The sequence below is a fragment of the Palaemon carinicauda genome, chromosome 37 (genome assembly GCF_036898095.1).
Source record: "Palaemon carinicauda isolate YSFRI2023 chromosome 37, ASM3689809v2, whole genome shotgun sequence".
NCBI classification, from domain to species: domain Eukaryota; kingdom Metazoa; phylum Arthropoda; class Malacostraca; order Decapoda; family Palaemonidae; genus Palaemon; species Palaemon carinicauda.
Genome location: NC_090761.1, coordinates 29,212,658 through 29,238,898, shown reverse-complemented (window position 1 = coordinate 29,238,898; position 26,241 = coordinate 29,212,658). Strand labels below are relative to the sequence as shown.

Here is a 26,241-nt window from a genome sequence, read left to right as displayed (position 1 = left end):
TTGCTTCCAAATCTAGCGTCTGGTATGCCACGGGAGAGCAACCCGGCTTGGGGGTTCCTGCCTCTGCCCAGGGCGACTTTTCAAGTCTGGTTGACTCTCCCCGCAGGCTGGCTATGAGACGATCGAAGATTTGCTGGTCCTTTTCTGACATGGATCATCTGTTGAAGGGGGTCTTTCGTGCTTTTGAGATCTTCAACTTCCTCGATTGGTGTTTGGGAGCGTTAAGCAGAAAGACTTCCCCTTCGGATAAGGACTCTGCCATGCTGATCATGTCTTGCATGGACAAAGCCATTCGGGATGGGTCTGGTGAACTTGCGGCTTCTTACACGTCTGGAGTGCTTAAGAAGAGAGAACATCTTTGCTCCTTCTTGTCGTCTGGTATCACTCCTTGCCAGAAGTCGGAGTTGTTGTTTGCTCCTCTCTCCAAGTGTCTGTTTCCGGAGGAGCTGATTCAGGGGATGGCTGCCTCACTGGTCCAGAAGGATACCCATGATCTGATGGCTTCTTCTGCACGTAAGGCTAAAGCTTTACCTTCCGTGCCTAGACCTTTCCGTCCTGCAGCAGTAGACACTCCAGCTACTAGGTTCATCCCGCCCTTTCGTGGCAGAACCTCCAGCAGAGGAGGTACCCGTGCCGACAGTCACCGTGGCAAATCCAAGAAGGGTTCCAAGTCCGCAAAAGGCAGGTTCTGACTGCCTTCCTCTCCAGACAGCAGTGGGAGCCAGGCTCAAGTTCTTCTGGCGAGCTTGGGAGAGCAGAGGTGCAGACGCTCAGTCTGTGAAGTGGCTAAAGGAGGGGTACAGAATTCCGTTCTGCCGCAGTCCCCCTCTAGCTACATCTCCCATCAACCTCTCTCCCAACTACAAGGAGAAGGACAAGAGGCTAGCGTTGCAACAAGAGGTGTCGCTCTTGCTACAAAAGGGAGCGGTAGTCATAGTCCGGGACCATCAATCCCCGGGCTTCTACAACCGTCTCTTCCTGGTAGCGAAGAAGACAGGAGGTTGGAGACCGGTGCTGGACGTCAGTGCTCTCAATGCTTTTGTCACCAAGCAGACGTTCACGATGGAGACGACGAAGTCGGTCCTAGCAGCGGTCAGGAAGGAGGACTGGATGGTCTCGTTAGACCTGAAAGACGCGTACTTTCACGTCCCCATCCATCCAGACTCCTAACCTTTCCTAAGGTTCGTCTTTGGAAAGGTCGTGTACCAATTCCAAGCCCTGTGCTTTGGCCTAAGCACGGCACCTCTTGTGTTTACCAGACTGATGAGGAATATTGCCAAATTCCTTCACTTGGCAGACATCAGAGCCTCCCTCTATTTGGACGACTGGCTTTTAAGAGCTCCGTCAAGTCGTCGCTGTCTGGAGAATCTCAGATGGACTTTGGATCTGACCAAGGAATTGGGCCTCCTGGTCAATATAGAGAAGTCCCAACTCGTCCCATCCCAGACCATTGTCTATCTAGGTATGGAGATTCAGAGTCGAGCTTTTCGGGCTTTTCCGTCGGCCCCAAGGATCAATCAAGCCCTAGAATGCATCCAGAGCATGCTGGGAAGGAACCGATGTTCAGTCAGGCAGTGGATGAGTCTAACAGGGACACTTTCATCGCTGGCCCAGTTCATCGAGTTAGGGAGACTCCACCTCCGCCCCCTTCAGTATCATCTAGCTGCTCACTGGAGAAAGGACATGACGCTAGAGGCGGTCTCAGTGCCTGTTTCCGAAGAGATGAGGTCTACACTGACGTGGTGGAAGAACAGCATTCTTCTCAAGGAAGGTCTACCATTGGCTGTTCAGACCCCCGACCACCGTCTCTTCTCGGACGCATCGGACACGGGCTGGGGTGCGACACTGGACGGACAGGAATGCTCGGGCACGTGGAATCAGGAGCAAAGGACACTTCACATCAATTGCAAGGAGCTTTTGGCAGTTCATCTGGCCTTGATAAACTTCAAGTCCCTCCAGCTAAGCAAGGTGGTGGAGGTGAACTCCGACAACACCACAGCCTTGGCTTACATCTCCAAGCAAGGAGGGACTCATTCGAGGAAGTTGTTCGAGATCGCAAGGGACCTCCTCATTTGGTCAAGAGATCGAAAGCTTTCGCTGGTAACGAGGTTCATTCAGGGCGACATGAATGTCATGGCAGATCGCCTCAGCCGGAAGGGTCAGGTCATCCCCACAGAGTGGACCCTTCACAAGAATGTGTGCAGCAGACTATGGGCCCTGTGGGGTCAGCCCACCATAGATCTATTCGCTACCTCGATGACCAAGAGGCTCCCGATGTATTGTTCTCCGATTCCAGACCCAGCAGCAGTTCACGTGGATGCCTTTCTGCTGGATTGGTCCCATCTAGACCTGTATGCGTTCCCTCCGTTCAAGATTGTCAACAGGGTACTTCAGAAGTTCGCTTCCCACGAAGGGACACGGTTGACGTTGGTTGCTCCCCTCTGGCCTGCGAGAGAATGGTTCACCGAGGTACTGCAATGGCTAGTGGACGTTCCCAGGACTCTTCCTCTAAGAGTGGACCTTCTGCGTCAGCCTCACGTAAAGAAGGTACACCCAAGCCTCCACGCTCTTCGTCTGACTGCCTTCAGACTATCGAAAGACTCTCAAGAGCTAGAGGCTTTTCGAAGGAGGCAGCCAGAGCGATTGCCAGAGCAAGGAGGACATCCACTCTCAGAGTCTATCAGTCAAAATGGGAAGTCTTCCGAAGCTGGTGCAAGGCGAATGCAGTTTCCTCAACCAGTACCTCTGTAACACAGATTGCTGACTTTCTGTAACATCTCAGGAATGTAAGATCCCTCTCAGCTCCTACGATCAAGGGTTACAGGAGTATGTTGGCAGCGGTCTTCCGCCACAGAGGCTTGGATCTTTCCACCAACAAAGATCTACAGGACCTCCTTAGGTCTTTTGAGACCTCAAAGGAACGTCGGTTGTCCACTCCAGGCTGGAACCTAGACGTGGTTTTAAGGTTCCTGATGTCATCAAGATTCGAACCGCTTCAATCAGCCTCTTTTAAGGATCTCACATTAAAGACTCTTTTCCTCGTTTGCTTAGCAACAGCTAAAAGAGTCAGTGAGATCCACGCCTTCAGCAGGAACATAGGTTTTACATCTGAAACGGCTACATGTTCCTTGCAGCTCGGTTTTTTGGCTAAAAACGAGCTTCCTTCCCGTCCTTGGCCCAAGTCGTTAGAGATCCCAAGCCTGTCCAACTTGGTGGGGAACGAACTAGAGAGAGTACTTTGCCCAGTAAGAGCTCTTAAGTACTATTTAAGACGGACAAAGCCATTACGAGGACTATCAGAAGCGTTATGGTGTTCTATCAAGAAACCTGCTCTACCGATGTCTAAGAACGCAGTTTCTTACTACATCAGGCTTCTGATTAGAGAGGCACATTCTCATCTGAAGGAAGAAGACCTTGCTTTGCTGAAGGTAAGGACGCATGAAGTAAGAGCTGTCGCTACTTCAGTGGCCTTCAAACAGAATTGTTCTCTGCAGAGTGTTATGGATGCAACCTATTGGAGAAGCAAGTCAGTGTACGCATCATTCTATCTCAAAGATGTCCAGTCTCTTTACGAGAACTGCTACACCCTGGGACCATTCGTAGCAGCGAGTGCAGTAGTAGGTGAGGGCTCAGCCACTACATTCCCATAATCCCATAACCTTTTTTAATCTTTCTCTTGAAATACTTTTTATTGTTGTTTTTGGGTTGTACGGAAGGCTAAGAAGTCTTCCGCATCCTGGTTGATTTGGCGGGTGGTCAAATTCTTTCTTGAGAAGCGCCTAGATTAGAGGTTGTGATGAGGTCCTTTAGTATGGGTTGCAGCCCTTCATACTTCGGCACCTAGGAGTCGTTCAGCATCCTAAGAGGACCGCTAGGCTCAGTAAGGAAGACGTACTTAAAAAAGGCAGAGTAATAGTTCAAGTCGACTTCCTTACCAGGTACTTATTTATTTTATGTTTGTTATTTTGAATAACTGATAAAATGAAATACGGGATACTTAGCTTCTATTGTTAACATGTATGCTGGTCTCCACCCACCACCCTGGGTGTGAATCAGCTACATGATCATCGGGTAAGATTAATATTGAAAAATGTTATTTTCATTAGTAAAATAAATTTTTGAATATACTTACCCGATGATCATGAATTTAAGGACCCACCCTTCCTCCCCATAGAGAACCAGTGGACCGAGGAGAAAATTGAGTTCTTGTTGACAAGAAGTACTTGAGTACCTGCTCACAGATGGCGCTGTTGTGTACACCCCCACCTGTATAGCGATCGCTGGCGTATCCCGACCTTAGATTTCTGTCGGGCAACGGAGTTGACAGCTACATGATCATCGGGTAAGTATATTCAAAAATTTATTTTACTAATGAAAATAACATATTATTATAATTATTATAAGCCAAGCCACACCCCCAATTGGAAAAGCAAGATGCTTTAAGCCCAAGGGCTCCAACAGGGAAAATAGTCCAGTGAGGAAAGGTTAAAATGAAAATAAAATATTCTAAGAAGAGTAACAACATTAAAATAAATATCTCCTATATAGACTATAAAAACTTTAACAAAACAAGAGGAAGAGATATAAGATAGAATAGTGTGCTTGAGTGTACCCTCAAGCAAGAGAACTCTAACTCAAGGCAATGGAAGACCATGGTACAGAGGCTATGTTACTACCCAAGACTAGAGAACAATGGTTTGATTTTGGAGTGTCCTTCTCCTAGAAGAGCTGTTTACCATAGCTAAAGAGTCTCTTCTATCCTCATCAAGGTGTATGAGGACAGAGTAGAATATGTAAAGAATAGGCCAGACTATTCACTGTGTATATGTAGGCAAAGGGAAAATGAACCGCAACCAGAGAGAAGGATCCAATGCAGTACTCTCTGGCCAGTCAAAAGACCCCCATAAAAGTCTTTATGGCTTGTTTTAGCTGTTGCTGAAATATATCTCCATTGTAAAGAGTTCAAAGTTTATATAGTTAGGAAAAATACAATTTTAAATATTTAACTTAGCCGGTGAATATATAATAGCTGCTGCTCCAGCGGCTCGGCAGAAAACACACACAAAAACTCGCGAGCGATCGCTATGAAGGTTGCGGGTGTGCCCACCAGCGCCAACTATCGGCCAGATACCGCATATACATGTAAACAGACCCAATTTTTTCTCTGTCGGCCTTAACGACAAGACGTATCAATACTCGCTGTATAACCTGGAGTTTTCTCAACATATTTGGTGAAGTACTTCCTTTTGGTTTGAGCTTTCGCAGTGCAGGTGTTTTATCTTCAACTTAAATCTTGAACTCGTTTTTTGATAGATTTAATTTTTGATGACTTTGGATTGTTTTTTGGACTTTCTTTGACTTTTAAATGGCCGACCCTTCCCTTAGTACGGAAGTGTGTTTTAGGCTTTTAGCAATTATCTTATCACGTTATAAATTAATTATAGATTTTCCTCTATATATTTTATATCTCAACCGCCTTTATTAGGCCTCTTCGATTAGCTTTCCATTTATAATAAACATCAAGATAAATTTTAATGATTTGTTTATATGCGACCTTTCCTGAGAGTAGGCGGTCCTAACTTGGAAACCGAAGTTAAACAACGTTGAGCCCTTTCAATCGTAAATAACTTTTACAGAGCAAATGATTTAAAACTTATTAAATGAATATTTTTTGGTAGATATTTTATGAAAGATTTTCTTTGAATAGTCTTCGTACTGTTTCAAAGATGAACTAACGTTTAGTTTATTTATGCTACGCAGTTTGCGCTCTATCGTTACGATAGAGAGAGAGAGTATCACGGTTTCACTTTGCAGAAAGAGTAAATCGATTCTGACGTTTTGTTCATTCTTCTTTCAAAGGAACTTTTTAATTGAAAACCTTTCAGTTTTTTCCTTTGGTCAAATAACCTGTTTATTGACGAAAGGTAAGTGGGCTCTTCTCTTCGGTGCGAAATCAAGAGAGAGAGAGAGAGAGAGAGATAGAGACGGAGAGAGAGAGAGGAGAGAGAACGTTCCGATCTTTATTCTCGTCCCAAGCGAGTAACGTTGTTCTCGAGTCAGTTTTTTTTTTACTCTCGTCCCTAGTCTCTGTACGGGGAGAAAGGATAAAACGTTTTTAGTTTTTATTCTCGTCCCAAGGCACTGTACGGTGAGAGATTGAAAACGTAGTTTTGAATGAACTAGTGTTTAGTCTCCTTCCCAGCCACTGATCTTTTTATCTTAAAATATGTTTACTGTTTTTTGCTTGTATTAATGTGCTTACATTATACGACTGATTTCGCAATTATAACCTTTTGATGAGGGTAGAATTGCGTGCTTCAGGTAGAAATCAGTTTTACTCATACCTAATGTGAATTGTTAAAAAATTCGATTTCAGTGAAATAAGTGCAAAACAGAAAATCGTAGTGATAAAGTGATAATTGCGCAAAGTGTTATCAGTGTTGGGACCGAGGGTTCGTCTGTTCGTGCCTGTCGTTCGCCTAGTCCGAGACCTCTTGCAAGCTCCCAAGCCCAGGGGAGAAGTAATGTCGTACGACTTATGGGTTCGAGAGGACTTGATCAGCGAACAGACGTTCCCTCTATGGTTTCAGGCGTGTCTCATCAACACCGCCCCTACCATAAGACGAGCGAGACGATTTTCTCCTCGTCATCCGAAGGCTTTTCGCATAAGAAACCGTGGAACAAGGTTTCGAGGCCCTTTAAGCGAAAGTCAGTCCTTTCAGGACAGGTCCAGCGTCCTGGTTTTAACTATTAGGACAGCTCTGACCCTATGCAGTCATCGGAAGACTGCTCGCCGCCTAAACAAAAGCGTAACACAGGCTCCGAGAGTCTTTTTGTAGGCAAGGTTTTGCAGTCACAGACGTTACCCTCGTCTCTTACCGCAAACATTCCCGTTGATCCTAAATGGGTTGTACGGCAAGACATGCAGAATAAGCTTGCCTCTCTTATGGAGGACTATTCTGCTGACCAGGTTCACGATGATCCTCGTCGCTTAGCTGATCGAGATCCTGGCCGTCAGCCGCCCAAACGAACCTTTGCTCGTCCTGTTGACGTTGACGTTACAAAGTCACGTCAGTCACGTTTTGTAGAGCCTCACTCGATGCAGTCCAGTGTTGACTTTCAGCCGCTTGTGGACGTTCAGCCGCTGCCGCATGCTCTTGTTGACGTTCAGGACGTTCGCCAACCAGCGAAGTGACTTGTTTTGACGTTGAGCGTCAAGCACCGCAGTCAAGAGTTGTTTTGACTGCTCAGTCTAGGCAGTCAAGGCAGTCTCGAGTTGACGTCGAGCGTCCTCCCGCACCTGTTGGTTGTTGCTGGTCAGTCCTTTAAGCAGTTACATGACATAGCGTCCTTGACTGCTACTGTTGCTCCTTTGCGTGTGGACTCTGCTTGTCAAGCATTGCCACCACGGCAGGTCTCTCCCTTGCTTGAGACTCGGCTATTGTCGGACAAGGTTCCTTCAGATGAGGAAGTTGCTGTTCCCCCTCCTACTGATATTCCCTTGAGGACTCTGTCAGACGGAGAGGAGCCTAAAGCTGCTCAGCCCTCTATGGATTTAAATAAATCATGCTGATTTTTAAGGATCTTTGTCCGGATCTTTTTGTAACTGCTGCTCCTCGTTCGCCTAAACGTCAGAGTTTATACTAGGCCTAGCTACTTCGAAGCCGTTGTTTTATAAGCTAGTGCTCTCTCGCTCTTCTAAGAGAGCTTTACGTTTGCTAGGCTACTGGTTTATCACCAGGAGGAGTTTGGGGGAGACAGCCTTTGCTTTCCCTACTTTTAAGCTGGCTTATAGAGCGAGAGTCTGATATGACACAGGAGAAGTTCTCGGCTTGGGAGTTCCTGCCTCTGCCCAGATAGACTTCTCAAACCTCATAGACTCTCCCTGGCGCCTGGCCATGAGACGCTCCAAGATTTTATGGTCGACTTCAGAGCTAGACCATCTCCTGTTAGGAGTTTTTTTTCGAGCGTTTGAAGTTTTGCTGTACAATTATGTCATGCATAAACAAGGCTTTCAGGGATGGCTCCAATGATATGACAGCCACGTTCTCTGCAGGAACAAGTCCCTCAGGGATGGCTCCAATGATCTGGCAGCCACGTTCACTGCAGGAGTACGTAAGAGGCAAGTGCGCTCAATGTGTTCATTGTCAAGACAAACTTCACGATGAAGTCTACCAGGCTGTCTTGACAGCATTAATGGAAGGCGACTGGATGGTCTCTCTCGACCTTCAGGAGGCATACTTCCACATTCCTATACACCCGGATTCCCAACCGTTTCTGAGGTTTGTTTACAGGAATGTGGGGTACCAGTTTCGAGCCCTGTGATTTGGCCTCAGTCCTGCTCCTCTCGTGTTTAGAGGCTCATGAGGAATGTGGCAAAATCCCTCCATCTATCGGGGATCCGAGCCTCCCTGTACTTGGACGACTGGCCTCTCAGAGCATCGTCCAGTCTTCGCTGTCTGCAGGATCTACATTGGACGTTGAGTCTGGCCAGGGAGTTGGGACTTTTGGTCAACCTAAAAGTCCCAACTGATCCCATCCCAGATTATTCTATATTTGGGGATGGAGATTCGCAGTCCAGTTTTTTCGGGCTTTTCCGTCTGCCACCGAATAGAACAAGCCCTGCTCGAAGTCCAACTAATGCTGAAAAGAAAACGTTTGTTCAGTCAGGAGTTGGAACAGTCTCGTAGGGACTCTCTCATCCCTGGAGCAGTTTGTCTCACTAGGGAGACTACACCTTCTGCCTCTCCGGTTCCATCTAGCCTCTCACTGGAACTAGGACAAGACGTTAGAGACGGTATCATTCCCAGTCTCCGAACCAGTAAAGGCATGCCTGAAATGGTGGGACAGCAATATCAGTCTGAGAGAGGGACTATCCCTAGCAGTCAAGAACCCAAACCACGTGTTGTTCTCAGACGCGTCGGATTTGGGTTGGGGTGCGACCCTGGACGGTCGGGAATGCTCGGGTCTGTGGACCTCAAGTCAGAAGAGCATGCACATCAACGGCAAGGAGCTATTAGCAGTCCACTTGGCCTTGATGATATTCGAAAGCTTCTTCGAAACTAAGTGGTAGAGGTCAACTCAGACAACACCACAGCTTTGGCGTACATCTCCAAGCAAGGAGGCACACACTCCTTCACGCTGCTCGAGATCTCAAGGGACCTTCTCTTATGGTCAAGAAATCGAGGCATCTCCCTGTTGACGAGATTCATCCAGGGGGACTTGAACGTCTTGGCAGACTGTCTCAGTCGGAGGGGTCAGGTGATACCCACGGAATGGACCCTCCACAAGGACGTGGGCAAGAGTCTTTGGGCTACTTGGGGTCAACCCACCATAGACCTCTTTGCCTCCTCCTTGACCAAAAGGTTACCAATCTATTGCTCTCCAGTCCTAGAAACAGAAGCAATCCACATAGACGCGTTTCTACTGGATTGGTCTCTTCTGGACTTATATGCATTCCCACCATTCAAGATAGTCAACAAGGTACTGCAGAAGTTCGCCTCTCACGAAGGGACAAGGTTGACGTTGGTTGCTACCCTCTGGCCCGCGAGAGAGTGGTTCACCGAGGTACTTCAATGGCTGGTAGACTTTCCTAGAAGTCTTCCTCTAAGGGTAGATCTGTTACGTCAGCCCCACGTAAAGAATGTCCATCAAAGCCTCCCCGCTCTTCGTCTGACTTCCTTCAGACTATCGAAAGACTCTCAAGAGCTCGAGGCTTTTCGAAGGAGGCAGCCAGTGCGATTGCAAGAGCGAGGAGAGCTTCTACCATTAGAATATACCAGTCAAAGTGGGAAGTCTTTTGAGACTGGTGCAAGTCAGCATCTGTGTCCTCGTCCAGTACCTCTGTAGCCCAAATCGCAGATTTTCTTTTACATCTGAGAAAGGTTCGCTCCCTTTCAGCTCCCACGATTAAGGGCTACAGGAGCATGTTGGCTTCGGTCTTTCGACATAGAGGCTTAGATCTTTCCAACAATAAAGATCTCCAAGATCTCCTTAAGTCTTTCGAGACCTCTAAGGAACGTCGTTTGGCAACTCCTGGATGGAACTTAGACATGGTCCTAAGGTTCCTCATGTCAGACAGGTTTGAGCCATTACATTCAGCCTCCCTGAAGGATCTCACCCTCAAGACACTTTTCCTAGTGTGCTTGGCTTCGGCTAAAAGGGTCAGTGAACTTCATGCCTTCAGTAAGAACATCGGCTTTTCTACAGAAAAAGCCACTTGTTCACTTCAACTTGGTTTCCTGGCCAAAAATGAACTGCCTTCTCGTCCTTGGCCTAAATCTTTTGATATTCCTTGCTTATCAGAGATCGTAGGCAACGAACTGGAAAGAGTATTATGTCCTGTTAGAGCTCTTAAGTTCTATTTAGCTCGTACTAAGTCATTACGAGGTAAATCTGAGGCATTATGGTGCTCAGTTAAGAAACCATCATTGCCTATGTCAAAGAATGCTTTGTCATATTTTATCAGATTTTTAATACGAGAAGCTCATTCTCCTTGAATGAGAAAGACCGATGTTTGCTTAAGGTTAAGACGCACGAAGTTAGAGCTATAGCAACCTCCGTGGCCTTCAAGCAAAATAAATCTATGCAAAGTATTATGGACGCGACTTTTTGGAGAAGCAAGTCAGTGTTCGCGTCATTTTACTTAAAAGATGTCCAGACTCTTTACGAGGACTGCTACACACTGGGTCCATTCGTTGCAGCGAGTGCAGTAGTGGGTGAGGGTTCTACCACTACATTACCCTAATTCCAATATCCTTTTTAATCTGTCTCTTGAAATGTTTTTAATATTGTTTTTTGGGTTGTACGGAAGGCTAAGAAGCCTTTCGCATCCTGGTTGATTTGGCGGGTGGTCAAAGTCATTTCTTGAGAGCGCCCAGATTAGGGGTTTGATGAGGTCCTGTTGTATGGGTTGCAGCCCTTAATACTTCAGCTCCTGGGAATCTTTCAGCATCCTAAGAGGATCGCTGGGCTTCGTGAGGAAGACAGACTAATAAGGCAGAGTAATCGTCTAAGTCAACTTCCTTACCAGGTACCTTTATATATTTGGGTTTTGTTATGATATAATTGTCAAAAACTCTAAGCATATACGCTGTAAACTTAATTAACTCTGGTCTCTACCCACCACCATGGGTGTGAATCAGCTATTATATATTCACCGGCTAAGTTAAATATTTAAAAATGATATTTTAATTATAAAATAAATTTTTGAATATACTTACCCGGTGAATATATAAATTAAAGTCCCCCCCTTCCTCCCCGATAGAGACCCAGCGGGATGAGAAAAAATTGGGTCTGTTTACATGTATATGCGGTATCTGGCCGATAGTTGGCGCTGGTGGGCACACCCGCAACCTTCATAGCGATCGCTCGCGAGTTTTTGTGTGTGTTTTCTGTCGAGCCGCTGGAGCAGCAGCTTTTATATATTCACCGGGTAAGTATATTCAAAAATTTATTTTATAATTAAAATATCATATTATTTCTAAATTTGTCATATTTTTCATGGCTATACAAACGTGAGTCATTTAATTAATATGTCCCGCCTCATCCACCCCTCAAGTTTTGACCATTAGCAAGTGATGCAAGTCCCGCTGACTCTGCCGCTCTTATCCATTGTGGTTGGAATGCTGGCAGCCATACAATATTACCAGAATCCCATGATTTCCTTAATTCTGGTCATAGCAAAACAACAATGGATTAAACCATTTAAATGACTCAGACTTTTATAGCTAGAAAAAATACAAACTTACAGGTATAAAGTTTTTCATAACCATATAAACCTGAGACACTTAAGTCGCACTTTCCACATCAACTACCCCGCTAGTCCTTGGCCATATGCCACTTGGCAGCCAATGGTGTTTACCTCATTAAAAGCGTAATGGCCGTTCCAACTTCAGTGAAATCATGCTCTTAATAAAAGTATCAGGTTTACATGGTTAGGAAAAATACAAATTGATTAAAAGATTTACTATATTTTATTTGGAATGTGTTGCTTTATGAATTTTCTGTATTGTTGGTCTGTAATGTAATGTAAATTTCATTTTCAGAATTTTAATGAGGAGAGGATGTCAGTATACTAATAGAGTGAGGCCTCTGTCTCTGTCGTTCCAGGGGATACCCATTATACCCTCAGAAAATAATTGTGCTTTCTGTCTCGGACCATGTACATGCACCCTATGTGGACATTGTCATCGTGCCTATTTGCATTCTTCGACTTCCCTCCATAGAAAAAGAGGGGACAAGGTAAGATAAAAGGGAATTATTCCTATGCAAATATAAACTTTCTCCTTTTAAGTAGTATTGACTTCAGCACAAGCTGGTGTGACAATTGAGGCAGTTACTGTATTACTACCGATGGGTGGTGTGGAGGTGGGCTTGTCAACTCTCCAGCCAGTAAGACCAGCACTTTTGACTTAGGCCGTAAGTAATACTGTACAGACATACTCTAGGGGTCTCTTAAATTTTGCCAATGAGTCCTTATTTGCCTTCTCTCCAGCGTGTGCATGGCTTTACCGACATGGAAACGAGAGATGAGAGTGTGGCCAGGCAAGTGGGGAAAGTGGTGTGGTAGGTTTCTGTTGAAATCTGTCGTTGATCCTCAATTCTTTTGTGCTTTTTGCAGGGGGCACGGCTGTGCACAGTCATCTCCCTGTGAAGACTTGGTTTTGGCCTCATCTTCAGTGAGAAGAGTTTGCTAAGAAGAATAAAAGAGAAAAAAAATATTTGTTGACATCCTTCGGAATCACTTTTGGCAACCCCAAGGTTGATGCTGAATAATCTTTATAGCTCATTCTTTCTTTTAGATGAAACTCGATTTGCTTTGCTTCCTGCAGGTTCTTTTCAGTATTGGCTCTCGGGAAGTACTTGTGGGGTAGAGGAGACCTTGTCTCACCCTCAGAGCTTGCTTCAGGGAGAGTGGAAGTATCAGCTTCCCCTAATAAAGGTATAAGTCCTGCTTTCCCTCGAAGCTTGCCGACTGCTGTTCAGACTGATGACAATAACCTGAATCTATGATGTGACCTTTCTTAGGTATTGATGGTGTTCCATCTATGGGGAAGAAGAAAGAGGTCTTGGCCACTGCCATGGCTCCAATGGTGACTCGCATGGGGCAGAGAAGGACTCTGCCATGTCATTCTGTAGCAATTACAATTTGTTGTGGGTTTAGAAATAATAATTATTCCTACACAAAATAAAAACCTCATGTTCTTTACATAGGAGAAGTCAGCACTAACTGGCATATGGCTATAAAACTTTTAACAAGGTGGAAACAACTGTTACTCTTGTTACCAGTGGTAGCAGGAAGAAACACTTCCTCCCACTAGCTCATACCTTCTTCACTTTGATCTCAGCTGTGGTCGAAAACAGACGTCTCCTTCCATGTTCCTAAGTGACTGGCAAAAAATTAAACTTTTGCTATTTTCTTTGCAGATTGCAGTGTGTGTGCTTTTGAAGGTGCGTAACATGCAAGTTTGTTCCAGGAGGACACAGACCCTCACTGTCTTTACCCTTTGTGCAGAGACACTCCTGCACGGAGCCTTCCCTTTGCTTCAAGGTTGACGAAATCTTGACTTTAATTCATGGCACCCTTTTCTCTGTCTGCTCGATGGATCCCCTCCAGGGAACAGTCGAGTAAGAGCAAAATGTAGTTGTGCAAAGAATATCTATGACTGAATTTTATATGGGGTGCCAAGGATACCTTTGTGTGTATATTCAACCACCATTGTGCTTTGATAAAAACACTACGGTGTGACAAGAAAGGAGTTATTGGAAGAGATTACGAGCCAGCAACATCGCACTCTAATCCAGGCAGACTTGTGTAACAATGCAAATATGTGTTGGAACATAGCTTGGAGGCTATGTGTCACGACGGGTGAGGTGCCCCCTTTCTTTTGATGCATCCCCCCAGAGTATTGTATGTGGGTAAGGAGAGAGAAGGTCTATTCTCTTGAGAAGGTTGGTGATCCCTACCTCTTAATTACGGTCTCTCTTTCACTGTGATCCCATTGGACTCGTAAGGGCGTAGAATCCCTGCTAAAACAGAAAGGACCACTTGCCACAGGAGGGGACTTAATTTATGACTTTTGCCCAGGCCAAAAGAAATCTGAAGTTCAGATACCCAATGCGCCTGAAAGAAGTCTCAATTGAGGAAGGGACATTAAGCTTCCCTGAGTCCTTCTACCTGATTGGATGGAGCAACTTTGTCTCTTAGAGGTTATTTGCCTTTCTAAATATGCCAGTTCTCTTACAGTTTGCAGGATGAATTCTAGCAGTTTTATTTTGAGACCAGGTAAAAATCCCCAAAAAGGATCACTCACTGTCAGAGAAACATCTCCACTGAGTCTGCTAGAGTTTAACCACTCGTCTAAGGGACAAGGAGGGCCGCCTGGATTAGCATTGACCCTGGTTGCAAATAGAGTGAACATTCTTGTGAACACTTGAGAGGTTGAGCGTAGGCCGGAGCCTCGCAGTCTGTACTGGCAAATTAAATCTAAAAGGATGACTCTAGGTATACCCATGGAGGATAACCTTCAGTGATAATTAGTGGTCAAAGTCACTGATGTTGAGTCAATGGAGGGGGAAAAGTTGGATGTGTCACCTTGCTCGGAGGATTAGGACCGCCCTAGGATCAGACCCTAGGGACTTGTATTATCCCCTACTACTGTGGTATCATTCCCCCATTAAGATGGGTGAGAGAGATGCATTGCCATTAACTTCCCTCCCTGGAGCATGATCTAGCATTCTCTAGCTCATATCATGACTCAAGGAAAAAGGGAGACAGGTTGGACAAGCAACCCTTCCAGGTAAAACCTGTCTTCTCTTCTGATTCCATCGGAAGTTGGGACAGACTCTGTGCTCCCTCCCTGGTCAGCTAACTACCCAGTAGGGCACCTAGCACCGCACAGGAATTGTGTCTGTTAACAAACCCCGAAGGGTTGGATGGTTCAATTAAGAGGGACCAGGATCATTTGACTTTCCAGTGAAAGATAAATTCTCATCTGAGTGCCTGAGGGCGCTGAGGAGTTGGTTAACAATGCTGATCAGACATATGCAGGTAAGTGCACTTTTGTGGGTAATATTTTGAACACTTGTAATCAGCAAATCATTCAATCATATAATTGCATATGGCTGTTCTTGACAATTAAACCTTTAGGTCCTTTGACTGGCTAGACAGCACTACATTGTATCCCTCTCTCTGGTTATGGCTCATTTTTCCTTTGCTTACACTTACACCAAATAGTCTGGCCTATTCTTTACACATTCTCCTCTATCCTCATACACCTGACAACACTAAAATTACTCTACAATTTTTCATCGCTCAATGGGTTAATTACTGCACTGTAATTTTTCAGTGGTTACTTTCCCTTTAGTAAGGGTAGAAGAAACTCTTTAGCTATGGTAAGCAGGTCTTCTAGGAGAAGGACACTCCAAAATCAAACCATTGTTCTCTAGTCTTGGGTAGTGCCATAGCCTCTGTCCCATGGTCTTCCACTGTCTTGGGTTGATAGCACACTTGGACACACTATTCCATCTTATATCTCTTTCTCTTGTTACTTTTTTTGAAGTTTTTATAGTTTATATATGAAAGATCTAATTTAATGTTGTTTCTGTTCTTAAAATATTTTATTTTGATTGTTCATTACTTCTTTTGTAGTTTATATATTTCCTTGTTTCCTTACCTCACTCTGCTATTTTTCTGTGTTGGAGCCCGTGAGCTTATGGCATCTTACTTTTCCAACTAGGGTTGTAGCTTAACTAGTAATAATAGTAATAATGTGAGGATCCTTTACTCTATATGCATAATTATGCTTGGGTTTAGAGATCCCAGATAAAAGTTCCTGTCAGTTGGTAAGGAGATTTCCACCCACCTAAGGATGAGTCTCCTTGTTAAGATTGAGGATATGTATTTGTACAGGAACAAATCTAAAATTTGGAAGTAATTTGTATTTTCCCTAACTACTGTGTACAAACCTTTATTCTTTACACATTTACCTTCCAACACCTACTCCCACAATCAGAGTGGTTTTTCAGCATACTCCTATATAAAGAACTCATGTTTATATAGGTAGGAAAAATATAGGTAACGTCCAAATTTGTCATTTCAGGAGGTCATCATGACAGGAGTTATAACTGATTTCCTGTTTAATGGCAGTCATCTTGTTTGATTTCACATCTTGGTGTATAAAAGAGGCCCAGTGTAGGAGGGAAGAGGGTTGTGGTAGCTTATTGGAAATATCTCTACCTAGCAATCTCTTGGACAGGAGTTCAAGACTTTTAAGCTTGATACTGTAGTTTCTAGTAGTCTGCAGCCTCATCATCTTTGTGGGCTAGGGATGAGGGGGTTTGGAAAAGCCTGTAGGTCTACCAGCTGAGTTATCAGCAGCCATTTCTTGGCCCTCCATGGTCCTAGCTTGGTTGGAGAGGGGGCTTGAGCACTGATCATATGCATATATGGGGAGTCTCTAGGACATTGTCTCTGTTCCTTACATTTGCCATTCATAAGCAATCTATAAACCTTTAAGAATGACATAGTGATATTAAATTTATAATTGTTACAGTAATTGTATGAGGTTATGTAACCTTTGTCTTCAAGTTAATAGTTTATGATCTGAAGGTAAGTATGGAAAGGAGAAATTTTACTATTAAAAATCCTGCTCCTTATTTATATGGAAATCAAGTATCTTGGGTTTCATTTTATGCATTGATATACCTATGTTGAAGTGATGGATTTGTTTGTATTGAGAATTTTAATTTAGATTTTTAATAATAATGTATTCACTTTTATTTATTCTAGAAACCAGTGTCGTTAAATCCAAAAGCTATGAAACGTGAAAGAGCACCTACTGTAAGTGTTTGGAGAAATATGACTGTTCAAGAGCTTGCTGATGCAGTTGGAAAAGATTTAGGTGTGTATTTTTCAAATATTTGTACGACATTATTTGACTTATTTAGGTATGTATCGTACAATATTTTTTATGTTTTAGACATGGATGTATACAACATGTACTTCTTCTATTTCTATATTTTTGCATTTATTTTTTTATTTATTCCAATTACACGTATTTACTGTAGAGTACAGTATACTTTTTCTTTTCCGTACTTGAGAGACAATCTTTCTTGAACTACACTGTACAGTAGTTCTTTTATATGTCAGTATCAAATGTTCTTTTTTTAAGTACTAGTGAATTTGATTTTTAAATATTAAACTTAGCCGGTGAATATATAATAGCTGCAACTCTGCGGCTCGACAGAAAACATACTCAAAAAACTCGCGAGCGATCGCTATGAAGGTTGCGGGTGTGCCCACCAGCGCCAACTGTCGGCCAGATACCACTCTTGTATGTAAACAAAACCTTCAATTCTTCTCTGTCGACGTTGACGACAAGACGTATTCATACTCGCTGTAGAACCTGGAGTTTTCCCATCATATTTGGTGAAGTACTTTATTTTGGTTTGAGCTTTCGCAGTGCAGGTGTTTTTCCTCAACATAAACTCTTGAACTCTTTATTGAATCGGATTATTTGTTGATGACTTGGATTGTTTTTGGAATTTTCTTTGACTAATTCAAAATGGCTGACCCTTCTCAAGTACCTAGATTTCGAAAGTGTAATGCTAGGGACTGTAATAGGCGTCTTCCAAAGGCTTCTCTCGACCCACATACTGTTTGTTCCAATTGTCGGGGTAAAACCTGTCAATTGGGAGATCGATGTGAGGAATGCGTGGGGCTTTCGGAATTCGATTGGTTCGAATATGCACGTAGACTAGAGAGAGATAGGGTAAGGAGAAGTTCATCTAGGTCCGTAGATTTTTCCTCTCCACATGCCCCTGAACCTAATCCTTCCCCTGTAGTGGTTGTTCCTAACCCCCCTTCTAGCACTCAGGAACCGTCTATGCAAGACATGTTACGTGCTATTCATGCCTTGGGGGAGAGAGTTGAAGCGTTAGCAAGTGACCGTAATCAACTCATGGCTGACGTGAAGGAACTTAAGTGCCATAGTGCCACGGCGGAAAGTGGGAAAGTGATTAGTGCGCAAAGTGTTGTGAACAGTGTTGCGACCGAGGGTTCGTCTGTTCGTGCCTGTCGTTCACCTAGTCCGGGACCTCTTGCAAGCTCCCAAGCCCAGGGGAGAAGCAATGTCGTACGACTTATGGGTTCGAGAGGCCTTGATCAGCGAACAGACGTTCCCTCTATGGTATCAGGCGTATCTCGTCAAGATCGCCCCTACCATAAGACGAGAGAGCCCATTTTTACCTCGTCTTCCGAAGGCTTTTCACGCAAGAAACCATGGAGCAAGGTTTCTAGGCCTCTTAAACGCAAGTCGGTCCCTTCAGGACAGGTCCAACGTCCTGGATGTAGTCATTGGGACAGTTCGGACCCGTTGCTGTCATCGGATGACTGCTCGCCGCCTAGGCAAGGCAAAGTTGTGCCGTCTCAGTCGCTAACCCCGTCTGTTACCGCACCCATTCTCGTAGACCCTAAATGGGTTATACTGCAGGACATGCAGTCTAAGCTTGCGTCCCTTATGGAAGACTACAACGCAGAGAAGGTTTCTGTTGAACCTAGCCGTTTATCTCATAGAGATCCTGGCCTTCAGCCACCCAAGCGTTTTGTTGTGCGTCCTGTTGACGTTGGTGTAGCCATCTCACGTCAAACGGTTGGGGTAGTACCACACTCGATGCGGTCTCGTGTGGATTTTCAGCCACATGTGGACGTTAGGCAACTCGCTGATGCGCCTGGTGACGTTCAGGACGTTCGCCAACCATCAGAGTTGACTTGTTTTGACGCGGTGCGTCAACCTCCGCAACCTAGAGTTGTTTTGACTGCACAACCTAGGCGGTCTAAACAGTCTCGGGTGGACGCTGTGCGTCCTCATGCACCTGTTGTTGTTGACAGTTCCCAGACTGTCAAGCAGTTTCAGGACGCTGCGTCCTGCTCCGCCACTTATGCACCAGTGCGGGCGGACGCTGCGTGTCAAGCATTGCCAACCCCTTTGCTTGTTTCTCATCAGTTGTCAGATGAGGAACTTTCGGATGAGGACGTTGCTGACCCTCAGCCTGAGGATCATCCTTCAGATATTGATGAGCCTAGAGCAGTTCCGCCATCTATGGACTTTAAAAAAGTCATGCTCATTTTTAAAGAGTTGTTTCCTGAACACTTTGTCTCTGTGGCTCCTCGTTCGCCGCCGTCTGAGTTTGTTTTAGGCGTACCTGCTGACATGCCAGCCTTTACAAAACTCGTTCTCTCTCGCTCATCCAAGAGAGCTTTACGGCTGTTAGGCGATTGGTTGGACACCAAGAGGAGTTTAGGGAACACGGCCTTTGCCTTCCCCCCATCTAAACTCTCGTCTAGATCGAGCGTCTGGTATGCCACGGGAGAAGTTCTCGGCTTGGGAGTTCCTGCCTCTGCCCAGGGCGACTTCTCAAGTCTTGTATACTCTCCCCGCCGCCTAGCCATGAGACGCTCGAAGATTAGTTGGTCATCCTCAGACCTTGACCATCTACTTAAAGGCATTTTTAGGGCTTTTGAAGTTTTCAACTTCCTTGACTGGTGTTTGGGAGCCTTGAGTAGGAAAATCTCATCCGCCGATAGAGATGTCTCCTTACTCATTATGTCCTGCATGGATAAGGCCATCCGCGATGGATCCAATGAGCTCTCCTCCTCGTTTACTTCAGGAGTCCTAAAGAAACGAGAGTCTCTGTGCTCTTTTCTGTCAGCAGGAGTGACGCCCTGTCAACGATCTGAGCTACTCTTTGCCCCTTTGTCTAAGTTCTTGTTTCCTGAACTTTTAGTTAAGGACATAGCGTTGTCTCTAGTGCAAAAGGACACCCATGACTTGGTTGCGTCCTCGGCTCGCAAAGGGACCCCTTCGTCTGCCTTTTCTGCTAGACCTAGGATAGACACTCCAGCGTCCAGGTTTATTCCGCCCTTTCGTGGCAGAGCCCCCAGCAGGGGAAGTACTCGTGCCGAAGGAAAGAGAGGAAAGAGGAAAGGAGCCAAGTCCTCGCGTGGCAGAGTCTGACTGCCCGCAGCTTCAGACAGCAGTAGGTACCAAACTCAAGAACTTCTGGCGAGCCTGGGAGAAGAGAGGCGCAGATCAACAGTCTGTGAGGTTGCTCAGAGAGGGGTACAAAATCCCATTTGTACGCAAACCTCCTCTAGCGACTTCCCCCATCGATCTCTCTCCCAGGTACCGAGAGGAAGCAAAGAGACAAGCCCTGAAACTAGAAGTGTCTCTTTTGCTAGAGAAGGGAGCGGTGGTCAAAGTCTCGGACCTTCAATCACCGGGGTTTTACAACCGTCTCTTCCTAGTACCGAAGAAGACAGGAGGTTGGAGACCGGTGCTAGACGTCAGTGCTCTGAATGTCTTTGTCACAAAGACAAAGTTCACTATGGAGACCACGAAGTCAGTCTTAGCAGCGGTCAGAAAGGGAGACTGGATGGTCTCTCTCGACCTAAGAGACGCTTACTTCCACATCCCCATTCACTCAGATTCCCAACCTTTTCTGAGATTTGTGTTCGACAATGTGGTGTACCAGTTTTGGGCCCTGTGCTTTGGCCTAAGTCCTGCTCCTCTCGTGTTTACGAGGCTTATGAGGAATGTGGCAAAATTCCTCCATTTATCGGGTATCCGAGCCTCCCTTTATTTGGACGACTGGCTTCTCAGAGCCTCGTCCAGTCATCGCTGTCTGAAGGATCTCAATTGGACATTGGATCTGGCCAAGGAATTGGGACTTCTGGTCAACTTGGAAAAGTCCCAGCTGATCCCATCCCAAACTATACTGTATTTAGGGATGGAGATTCGCAGTCCAGTTTTTCGGGCTTTTCCGTCTGCCCCCAGAATAGATCAAGCCCTGCTCGTAATCCAAAGGATGTTGAAGAGAGAACGTTGCTCAGTCAGGAATTGGATGAGTCTAGTAGGAACTCTATCATCCCTGGAGCAGTTTGTCTCGCTAGGAAGGCTACACCTCCGACCTCTACAATTCCATCTAGCTTTTCACTGGAAAAAGGACAAGACGCTAGAGGCGGTCTCGATCCCGATTTCCGAAACAGCAAAGACTTGCCTGAATTGGTGGAAAGACTATCAGTCTACGAGAGGGACTTCCCCTAGCAGTTCAGAAACCAAACCACGTTCTATTCTCAGACGCATCGGATTTGGGTTGGGGTGCGACACTGGACGGTCGGGAATGCTCAGGTCTGTGGACCTCAAGTCAGAGGAGCATGCACATCAACGGCAAGGAGCTTTTGGCAGTTCACCTGGCCTTGATGAGCTTCGAGAGTCTCCTTCGAGACAAAGTGGTGGAGATCAACTCGGACAACACCACAGCCTTGGCGTGCATTTCCAAACAAGGAGGCACCCACTCCCTGACACTGTACGAGATCGCAAGGGACCTGCTCATCTGGTCAAGAGATCGAGGCATCTCCCTGGTAACGAGGTTTATCCAGGGCGACTTGAACGTTCTAGCAGATTGCCTCAGTCGGAGAGGTCAGGTAATTCCTACCGAATGGACCCTCCACAAGGATGTGTGCAAGAGGCTTTGGGCGACTTGGGGTCAACCCACCATAGACCTCTTTGCAACCTCGATGACCAAGAGGCTTCCTATCTATTGCTCTCCAGTCCCAGACCCAGCAGCAATACATATAGATGCCTTTCTCCTAGATTGGTCTCACCTAGACCTATACGCATTCCCACTATTCAAGATTGTCAACAAGGTACTGCAGAAATTCGCCTCTCACGAAGGGACAAGGTTGACGTTAGTTGCTCCCCTCTGGCCTGCGAGAGAATGGTTCACCGAGGTACTTCGATGGCTGGTAGACTTTCCAAGAAGTCTTCCTCTAAGAGTAGACCTATTACGTCAGCCCCACGTAAAGAAGGTACACCAAAGCCTCCACGCTCTTCGTCTGACTTCCTTCAGACTATCGAAAGACTCTCTAGAGCTAGAGGCTTTTCGAAGGAGGCAGCCAGTGCGATTGCAAGAGCAAGGAGAGCTTCTACCATTAGAGTTTACCAATCGAAGTGGGAAATCTTCCGAGACTGGTGCAAGTCAGTATCTGTATCCTCGTCCAGTACCTCTGTAGCCCAAATCGCTGATTTTCTCTTATACCTGAGAAGAGTTCGCTCCCTTTCAGCTCCCACGATCAAGGGCTACAGGAGCATGTTGGCTTCGGTCTTCCGGCATAGAGGCTTAGATCTTTCCAACAATAAAGATATCCAAGATCTCCTTAAGTCTTTCGAGACCTCTAAGGAACGTCGTTTGGCTACACCTGGATGGAATTTAGACGTGGTCCTAAGATTCCTCATGTCAGACAGGTTTGAGCCTTTACATTCAGCCTCCCTGAAGGATCTCACTCTTAAGACTCTTTTCCTGGTGTGCTTGGCCTCGGTTAAAAGAGTCAGTGAGCTTCATGCCTTCAGCAAGAACATCGGTTTTTCAACAGAAAAAGCCACTTGTTCTCTTCAACTTGGTTTCCTGGCCAAGAATGAACTGCCTTCTCGTCCTTGGCCTAAATCTTTCGATATTCCTAGCTTATCAGAGATCGTAGGCAACGAACTAGAGAGAGTATTATGCCCCGTTAGAGCTCTTAAGTTCTATTTAGCTTGTACTAAGCCTTTACGAGGTAAATCTGAAGCGTTATGGTGTTCGGTTAAGAAACCATCCTTACCTATGTCAAAGAATGCTTTGTCATATTTTATCAGATTGTTAATACGAGAAGCTCATTCCCACTTGAGTGAGGAAGACCGATCTTTGCTTAAGGTTAAGACGCACGAGATTAGAGCTATAGCAACTTCCGTGGCCTTCAAGCAAAATAGATCTCTGCAAAGTATCATGGACGCGACCTTTTGGAGAAGCAAGTCAGTGTTCACGTCATTTTACTTGAAAGATGTCCAGACTCTTTACGAGGACTGCTACACACTGGGTCCATTCGTAGCAGCGAGTGCAGTAGTGGGTGAGGGTTCTACCACTACACTTCCCTAATTCCATATCCTTTTAATCTGTCTCTTGAAATGTTTTTAATATTGTTTTTATGGGTTGTCCGGAAGGCTAAGAAGCCTTTCGCATCCTGGTTGATTTGGCGGGTGGTCAAAGTCATTTCTTGAGAGCGCCCAGATTAGGGGTTTGATGAGGTCCTGTTGTATGGGTTGCAGCCCTTGATACTTCAGCTCCTGGGAGTCTGTCAGCATCCTAAGAGGATTGCTGGGCTCCGTGAGGAAGACAGACTTACAAGGCAGGGTAATCGTCTAAGTCAACTTCCTTACCAGGTACCTATTTATTTTGGTTTTGTTATATTGATAACTGTCAAAATGAAAAAACTCTTAGCTTATACGCTGTAAACATAATTAACTCTGGTCTCTACCCACCTCCTTGGGTGTGAATCAGCTATTATATATTCACCGGCTAAGTTTAATATTTAAAAATGATATTTTAATTATAAAATAAATTTTTGAATATACTTACCCGGTGAATATATAAATTAAGTGACCCTCCCTTCCTCCCCAATAGAGACGCAGCGGGACGAGAAGAATTGAAGGTTTTGTTTACATACAAGAGTGGTATCTGGCCGACAGTTGGCGCTGGTGGGCACACCCGCAACCTTCATAGCGATCGCTCGCGAGTTTTTTGAGTATGTTTTCTGTCGAGCCGCAGAGTTGCAGCTATTATATATTCACCGGGTAAGTATATTCAAAAATTTATTTTATAATTAAAATATCATATTTCATATTTTATGCTCCCATCACGGTACGATAGCCTTAAATGTGTGCTAGCTGACTTTTCATACACTCTTAAAAGCAGAAGAGTTCCCACCTTGTCTTCCGTACATCTAGGGTGCGAGTTGCTCTATAGTGGTGGTAAAATCTTTCCTCTTGTTTTCCTTAGCTTTGTCACTTTAATTTTAGTGTACTTTCTAATTTCTTAGATTTTCATGCTCCTTTCACATTTCAGTTAGCTTAAGCATTATCAGTTCATTCCTTGTTATATTAATTATTTTAATGTTTCACCCAAATTTCATTGCTATTCCTTCAAAGAACAAGTCGGTAGCACATGACTTAATCCACTTCAGTCACCTCATAGGTAAACAAACCAGTCCTTTAAATGCCATACGCCTCTCCTCTACTGGTCGTGAACCACATGGGTGCCGTCCAACCCCCTTGAGAGGTGGTGTTGCGGGGAGCCCTATCCCTGTGACTTTGGTTGGCCTATCTGGACTTCAACTTCTTTCTCTTCTTCATCAGAGAATAAGAGTCAAATCTGAGTTAGAGGATGAGGAGGAGGAGGATAATGAGGAAGAAGAGCATGCACGCTTTTTCCTCTTCCTGGCTGTACAAGCTGAGCGGTGGAGGTCTGAGTGACCGTCGACAACGATGCTGTCCCGAGGGGTGAAACCACACGTGTTGCTCTAACAGGAGCCATAATACTGGGACATATGGACACAGGGGAAGGGAAAGGCACACCCACAAGGCCCCTATACCCAGAAATGTTTTGTGCTCAAGGTGCAATCAATGACATGGGGGTAGTAGGAACCGGCTTCAGAACCCCTTGCAATGTACACAAGAGAAGGGGTGGGAATCACTGGCACCAGGTCAGGGATCGGGGTCACGCAGGAGGCGGGCAATACTCTTTTGACTTACCATCACTGGTCCCTGGGGCCACGACTCCTGATTTTGGCATCTTACTAGCCTGGCTGGGGACAACCATATCAGACTTAACACTTTTTTTTTGTTTCTTTAGGAAGTTGGAAACATCGGGCTTCTTAACACTTGAGGAGCCACCTGGCCCCCTGACACTGAAAGAAGCACTACTCGCTTTACCACTGTTGTCACTGGCAGCTTATGGGACTCAGTTAAATGCATAGGGGATACTGGGGGGAGAGGTAACCATGGGTACCAACACTCTCAAACCCTAAAAGACCTAAGGAAGCGCATGACTTCCTAAGGTCAAACTCATTGTCAGCGACCTGCGCAGTCATGATTAGATAGCCTTAGACGTAGGAGGGGAGCGGTGAACACTAAGGGTGCGACGCACCTATGAAACCTGACCCCTGCAGTGTACTCTCCGTGGACCGATCCAGAGACCAGCAGTCACACCCCCTGAGGAGACAGCAGCACCAGCAGACTTTGCATAGAGGGTATCTTCACCTGGCTTTGCCATGAAGCTGTTGCACTGTCCACTCTTGCCTCCGAACATGAGGTTCTTGTGTCCATTCCATTTTCAACAACCACACTGAAACAAGAAAGAATTATAAATTTTTATATGGGCTGTGTTATTACATGTTTACACAACTGAAGCAAAAGTGATTCTTTTCCAACTGGAGAGGGAATGAGTTTATTGGATAACTTTTCATGTTGTTTGACACATGCTTCAGCCAAAATCACTTTACAGTTCATCACATTGTTTTTGTCAACTCCTCTAACCGGGATGTAATTGATAGGCTTTCCACTCCTCTGCTTTACTTTCATAGGTCCTCAGGTCCTTATCTATCTTCTGAAACCAGGTATTAATGCTTGTCAATTAAAGGTTCTGAGACAGCTCTAATATATACTCCATATCATCATTTCTAATTACAAATCTATGACCTCCATGTACTTCCTCATATCCTTCGCTTCTTTTCTCCACTCTACCATTCATGTTAGCTCCTATATTTAGCTTCTCATCTTTCACTCATCTAAATGATTTTTTCCTTGTTCTTGGTAACTCATCTGAGGGGCATATGCTGAAATTATAGTTACCATGAAATCCTATATTATCATATAAATTTTTAAAAGTCTATCATTTATTCTTTTCTACACTTTTTGTATCCAGATATTATCTATTATGACCCCAACTCCATTTCCTTCCTCTCGTGATCTGCTGTAATAGAGCTTATACCCATTTCTTATCACTTTAGTTTCATTTTCTTTTCATCATGTCTCCTGCACACACAGGATATCTATCCTCCTTCTCTCCATTACATCCACTAACCCTCTCAGTCTTTTTATTAGTGTAACTTCTCTGATCTTCCATTCTGTCATAAGCTCTTTTAGCTACAGTTGTGAACCCTGTTTAACCCTTTGTCCATTTATCATGTCATTAGGATCCTGACACGATTTGCTTACAAGAGATGCCCTAGGCTCATCCACATTTCTAATAGCATCAGGCAAGGTTATAGGCAGTGGGCCTAACCTTTGATTAAATAGTCATACTGCAAGATAGCAGTTTCCACTATTATTGGCAATGAGATAGCCTTTTGCTAAAAAGCAAGACTGC

General features: G+C 45.0%; 1 protein-coding gene across 1 annotated transcript in view; it reads left to right on the top strand.

Annotated features, from left to right (window-relative positions):
* mIF2 (mitochondrial translation initiation factor 2) overlaps positions 1–26,241 on the top strand; it is a 168,436-nt gene that overhangs the window by 5,809 nt on the left and 136,386 nt on the right. The window contains exons 2-3 of the mRNA XM_068360953.1: positions 12,048–12,243; positions 16,793–16,904. Of these exons, the coding sequence (XP_068217054.1) occupies positions 12,048–12,243; positions 16,793–16,904 (308 nt within the window). The remainder of the gene's footprint in view (positions 1–12,047; positions 12,244–16,792; positions 16,905–26,241) is intronic.